Genomic DNA, 6,229 nt, shown 5'->3' with positions numbered 1-6,229 from the left:
CCGGGCTGTAGCTAAACCTAGCTCCAATGAAAATTCATGCCCCGCGGATATTCCGCGTTCAGCACCCTTCTTCGCCTGTCATTTCAATTCGAGCCAAGGCGTCTATTTATCCTCGAAAAGCATTTGGAGCTAAGAAACTGGATTATACAAAATGACAGACAAAAATAATTATACTGAGCTCATAACGCAAATACTTCAAGAAGCACCCACTGCAAGGAAGGGGCTTCTTGAAAACAACAACAATCTTCTTAAAGTTGCCGATTACTACGAAAACAAATATCTGCAGGTGAGCAATTTTTACGATTCGCTCAAAGAAAAAGCGTTTAGATAGGCCCTACTAAAAGCAGACGCACTACACTCAGTATATTATGCACAATATTCATATTTACTATCATTTGTAAAACAAATAATAGTTTGTAATAGGGCAAGGACGTACCAGTTTGGGTTTTACACGATTTCAAATTGTATTTGACCTATTAGAGAGAATCTTGTGTAAGCAATAACAACATGACCCTTAAAGTTTTTTTTTTTTTTTTTTTTCTACAAACTTAAGGTGGAGGACAGAAGGGCGTGTATTGAGGAGACCATGTCGTTAACAACCCAAGCCCTGGCCAGTGTTACCTACCAGATTAACGGTCTGGCTACCGCCCTTCTCAGACTGCTAGACCAACAGGCCAACCAGCTGAAAGACATGGAGTCCTCCATCAATCTCCTCAGTCTGGTGAGCGACTGAACAGAGAACGCTGGAGGTCACCTCGAGTATTTAAATATATGGATTATATTCCACTTAATTAGTTTGATGAGGTGAGGGTCATTTATGGTATTGTATGAAACATTGAATTGAGCAGCTTTCTTAAAATTAGGCATAGTCCATATTTTGAGTTATAGAATAAAAGGACTTTGTTAAAGGGCCCACTGGTCAATGTGAAAAAAGGACATGGTTAATTACAATACTGCAGTTAATCACTGTTTAACTCAACAAATCAATGATATTGAATCAACTCTGCAGCGGATGGAATACTGACTTCAAACAGTGATAAATCAGTCTTCAGACGGAATTGCTCCAATTCATCACCCATCACTATACAATTACTCTAACCTATAGATCTGTATACCAGGCCATGTCTTTAAACTCTGGGACTCTGGAACAAAGTATAGGAATGGGTTCTGCTTGGTAGAGGTCATGGGGTTGGTGCTCTCTCTTCTAGGCAGTAGCTTTCCACCATGAGAATGTGTCTCGGAGGGAGATTGGTGTTTTAACAAAAGCAAAGAAGAAGCTCCCTCTGACCCCCCCTCCCAAGGCAGATCCGGGGGCTGTGGCTGAATACTCCAGAGTACCCATATGTTACTCCATCCTTGACAACATCGGACACTGCTTTGAGGTGGGCACTGCAGCACACACTCATACACACACCACCTTAACAGCCAATACAAAAAAAAGAAGCTTTTTCAAGCTTTTAAACGAACAAAAAACCCCCAGTACAACTGATCTGGAATAGCAGGGAGAGTGGGAGACCATTAAACCCCCTGGGTGATCCTCTGTCACTCAGCACCTTTAATCTTGGTACTGTGTCAGCCATGTTGTGATTCATTGCAGACTTAAGGGACAGTGATGGACTGAGGCACTGCCTTCAGTCACTATTCATTTTCTCCTCAGGTCTCTGGGCTGCGTCCAAAGAAGACAGGGTCTATGGACAGCATACAGAGTATAGGAGTCCACCAGGGGTACGCACACAAATACCTCTACTACTGCAACTACTTTGACCTTTACTACAATTATTTCTAATATTGTTGTTGTACTACAAATAGTTCTACTAGTGTGACTTCATCTTCTTCAAATACTACTACAAGCGTGCTACAGCTGTATTGCTACTACTATTCATGTTTTGGGTACTATTAGTCAGCCACACTCTAGATGTACTAGGCACTGTTCTTAGTTTAGCACAAATCCCTAAGAGCAACCAGGTTTGAAATACGTTCAAGCAGAGACTTGTTTTGTGTCTTGTTTGTGCAGTCGTGCAGCGGAGCCTGTAGCATGTCCGGTTGTTCCGACTGGGTAAGCTAATCACTGATCTAACACATGGTGGATTTAGTTATCTCTGGCCCAGAATGTGAGTCAGACGTTGCTGGGATCTGGATCTTGTGGAGAAGTCATGTTTGCACTTTGCAATGATGAGTCAGAGATTTTAGTTGCATTTATCAGGCACCATTAGGTATGAGATTGAGATAATAACTTGTTTCTCAATAGTCTCAATTCTCTTTTCACCCACACAGATCCAACCTTGGAATTGCTGTGCCCCCACCTTCAGTGCCCACTTTACCCTCCGTCCCCACACTCACCCAAGACTCTCCACCGGCCTCTGCTTCTTCGTCTAACAACCTGCCTCCTCCTTCACCTCCACCTACCTCCATTTTTGATGAGCTTCCTCCTCCCCCTCCTGATCCTTTCTTCGCCGCACCCACCGACCTCCCTCCCACCCCTCGGCCTTCCTCCTCCTCATCCACCATCCCTCCTCCTCCTCCTCCTCCGCCTACCTTCACTTCATCCCCTAACCCCCCTCCACCACCCCTTTCTCCCCTGAAAACCTTAAACAGTGTCACTCCTCCGCCACCTCCGCCACCTCCACCACCTCCGAGCTTGTCCAATGGCCTCCCCCCCCCTCCTCCTCCTCCACCAGCACCAATGGGAGGAAGCCACACTCCACCTCCTCCTCCACCACCACCACCTCCATCACAATTCTAAACATCTGGTGATGAGCAGCCATGTCAAGAATTTCTCTATGGAAAGGTTATTTTCTTACAAATGTTTTTGTGATTTTGAAATTAGTTTCATATAAAGTATAGGCATTTATTAAGTTTGGGACAGGGAGTGCCATGGTTCAGCCTGGATAAGGCTGACCATTTGTAAAGGTCAAAAGTATTAAAATAATCCCAAACTACCTCAGATTCTCAGTGTTTTGTCATAGTGGTCTGTGTAGAACCTCAAGCTCTCAAGTAACTTCTAGAACATCTGATTACCTTTAAAATCACACATTCCTACATGCAAAACAACTGCACAGAAGATCTCCCTAGTGTGGACTGCTGGCCTGAGCATGTCCCGAAACTTCCAGCAACATTCCTCAGCAACACGCCTCGACATGGAACCTCTCACATATCCTTGACATCTGACATCTTTACCATCATTTCTCCTGATTACATACTTGTACCTGTATCTTCTTTTTCCCCTTGCCGTTTGACACTTTTTCAATGAACCGTCCCTGACACTTACAGCGCTTATAACTATATATTATAGTTATAAGATTATATTTAGCGCAATAACAAGCAGGTTGTAGGTTAGCGCCAGTGATAAGATGTTTGCGTCACTGACTGAACCACTACTAGGGCTGTGTCTTTAAGCAGGTCAATGAGGCTGTAAAATCAACTGTCTTTGACGTACATTGCGTAAATTGAATGGGTTGAGATGCCCCGAAAACAACTCAAAGGTTGCCTTACAGTTACTGTGTATCCTGACTCCTTGGTTGGTAAGGTAAGCAGAAATGTGTCAGTTAATTTCATTATTCTATCATGTCTTGTTGGAATGATTGCTGCCTGCTTAATAACAAGATTTTTTCATTTTGTTTTGCCAATTACATTAATAATAGATATTCCTGTGTTGCTTTTCTTTCATAATCTCTGTATTTTCACTGAGACAAGACTTCAGGAAGGAGATTGTTTGATATTTAGTCATTCTGACTGGTCATAATGAACACGTTGGGATTAGGCAATACGTTACACTCTTTCATTGTTTATGATGTACAGTACAGGAACATTGAGTGTCTGAAAAGTATCTTAAACATTAACGGGCTTTTTTTCTCAACAGAAAGCCTGAGACCAAATGTGTCTACCATGGACATGAATTATATCCTCATTATGAAGTTAGTACTTCAAAACAACATTTTAATACATTCATCTTAACTTTGCTTTCTCACAATTTTACAACTTTATCTTAACTTTGTGCAGCCAAGGATTTACTGTGAAACTTTTACTGCAGCTTGCACAACATACAGTTCATGGTATGCAGTACCCTAATGGACACAGAACGCTGAGAAAGCACACCATATCTCATTCGACCAAACCTCTCAGGCATTAGAATGTGTCGCTGGACCAGTCTTAAAACCACACATTTCATTCCCAGAGTCCCCTTCTTCCTGCTTGGCTTAGCTCTGTACATGATATGTTGCCGAACCAAGCAGAGGGACCCGGATGAGGACGACCTGATCGTCCCACAGCCCCGTCTCTCATCCTCCATCTACATCATCCCCATGCACAATGAGGAAGGGGAGGAAGGGGAGGAAGAGGAGGATGATGAGGACGCGGAGCACCTCTGTGGTTTCTCCTCTCCACCTCGTTATAGCGACCCTCCTTCCTACAACTCGCTGAGCCTCCACTGCCCACCGCCGTACTGTCAGGTACTGAGCTCGACATTTCGTCGTGGATTTCCCCACAGTCCAGGAAGTAGCTTGTCTGACTCCTAAAGAGCATGCAAAATCGTTACAAATCCAACCGCATTGTCTTGTCAGATCTCGTATGGCATGCGATGCTCAAAAGACAAATGATGAGTGATCATCGTTGACATTAATAACCCTTTCGAGTGTTCTCAGATGGTGACTGTTGTCCCCCTTGCTTGTGTAGGCAGACGTCCCCCCCCCTCCTTACATAGAGGACTGCCAGCTTCCAATGGGACACCGCTGACCTCCACCTGGGCTCTCCCACCTCCACCCTCGTCGTCCAGGGCACCTCTCCTTCACAACCCATCAACCGCATCATCACAAAGTCCAGAGGGACACTACTTTCCCCATGCAGTTCCCTAGTGTCTTGTTGTTGTTGTTGCTGTCGATTGAACCTTACCAGATTACAGACCTATCAAAGACAAAAGAACAGCCAACTTGATTTATGTCAGTTGCATAGAGCATTGGACATTTTACCTAGGTGTGTGTATTTCATTCACTGTTGGCCATGCATTGTTTTGTACCATACAACCCTATAGTGTTGGTGGCAACTTGAATCTACCATTAAGTATTTTCTTATTCACATTACAGAAGATACACATTTGCCAAAACAAAATTGTTCAATCAATGCAAAGTGAGATATTCTATTTATTTGAATGTGTGGTACTTTGTGTGATTTGTACTGAAAACTAAAGGAAACAACTAACTTTTTTACCCAATGCCTCTGATCTTATTCATGGAGAGTAAGATTTTTATCTGTGTGGAAAAACCTTTTGCTAAGAATTTTTACGTAACTTTTTGAGGTTCTCAGGGTCCTAAAACCTGAGTACAGCATCCATTTACACAAACACAAGGTGTCCACGTGGTTGATTTAAACTCAACCTTCCATGCTTCAACAAACCCAGATGACCTCAGATCAACCCGACAGTTAGAACCGTACCAACCAGGTCATTCCTCTCTGGGAGATACAAGTTTTGTCTTCTTTATCTGTAGCTGTATCTTTAAACAGAACCGTCAGGCTGTAAAGGTTTTACAGTAATTAAGATCCCTTGAAAGGTGCTGACATGTTTAGAGTTTCCTGTAACAAGACGTTTTTTAAAGGTAGGACATGTAAAATTGCAGTGTACTTAATAATATTGTCAGTTATACAATTATGTGTCGCGTATGACATGATACTTATTATGAACTCTTGTTAGTTAAATTTAGTTTATTTCAAATATTGACTCAATCCCATGAGCAGTTACAGTCCAGTTAGATTTACAAGACTCATGTAAAGCTAGAGGTTTTTAGCTCTTTTAGATAAACGTTTATTTGTACGATTTGGGGATTGTTGGAAGGTAAACGCTTTAATTCGCATTTTGTTCACTTGACGGGGGCCAACCAATGATCATGGTTTGTATTCCATAGTCTGTGACATCTGATCATCTCTCTGCTCAAAGTCCTCTGGGATTGGCTACTGTCAACATAGGGTGGAATCATGAATTGTATGAAATAAATGCCATGCCTTATCCTGAGCGTATAAGGCATGAATGACATATATGAAGAAGGGTCTGGTTCGATCTATGTAACCAGGTTCAACTTCTCTTAAGAGGTTAAAACATCATACATCTGTTTTGTGTTCAGCAGCTTTTAACAGTGGACTCAGAGGCCCCTCAACACTGCAATGGGGACGCAATATCTTCCTTATGTGTAAGTCTTAACAACTGCTGTCAATGTTGTTGTTTTTTGGTTGTTTTTGGTCG

The 6,229-nt window shown here is 42.6% G+C and overlaps 1 protein-coding gene across 1 annotated transcript; it reads left to right on the top strand.

Annotated features, from left to right (window-relative positions):
• abi3b (ABI family, member 3b) lies at positions 1 to 2,939 on the top strand. The gene is made up of 6 exons (XM_047032575.1): positions 1 to 286; positions 554 to 721; positions 1,209 to 1,382; positions 1,658 to 1,725; positions 2,015 to 2,056; positions 2,275 to 2,939. Exons 1-6 carry the CDS (start codon positions 152 to 154, stop codon positions 2,741 to 2,743), a joined length of 1,056 nt encoding a protein of 351 aa, XP_046888531.1. The 5' UTR covers positions 1 to 151; the 3' UTR covers positions 2,744 to 2,939.
• Positions 2,940 to 6,229: the final 3,290 nt, after the last annotated feature.

Source organism: Hypomesus transpacificus, chromosome 13, assembly GCF_021917145.1.
Source record: "Hypomesus transpacificus isolate Combined female chromosome 13, fHypTra1, whole genome shotgun sequence".
Lineage (NCBI taxonomy): Eukaryota > Metazoa > Chordata > Actinopteri > Osmeriformes > Osmeridae > Hypomesus > Hypomesus transpacificus.
Note: the sequence above shows the minus strand (reverse complement) of the source record. Positions and strands in the feature narration are given on the sequence as shown.

Coding starts and splice junctions, on each gene's coding strand:
- abi3b (XM_047032575.1), top strand. CDS start 152: ATGACAGACAAAAATAATTATACTGAGCTCATAACGCAAATACTTCAA. Junction 287..553: donor ACGAAAACAAATATCTGCAG/GTGAGCAATTTT, acceptor TACAAACTTAAG/GTGGAGGACAGAAGGGCGTG. Junction 722..1,208: donor CCATCAATCTCCTCAGTCTG/GTGAGCGACTGA, acceptor TCTCTCTTCTAG/GCAGTAGCTTTCCACCATGA.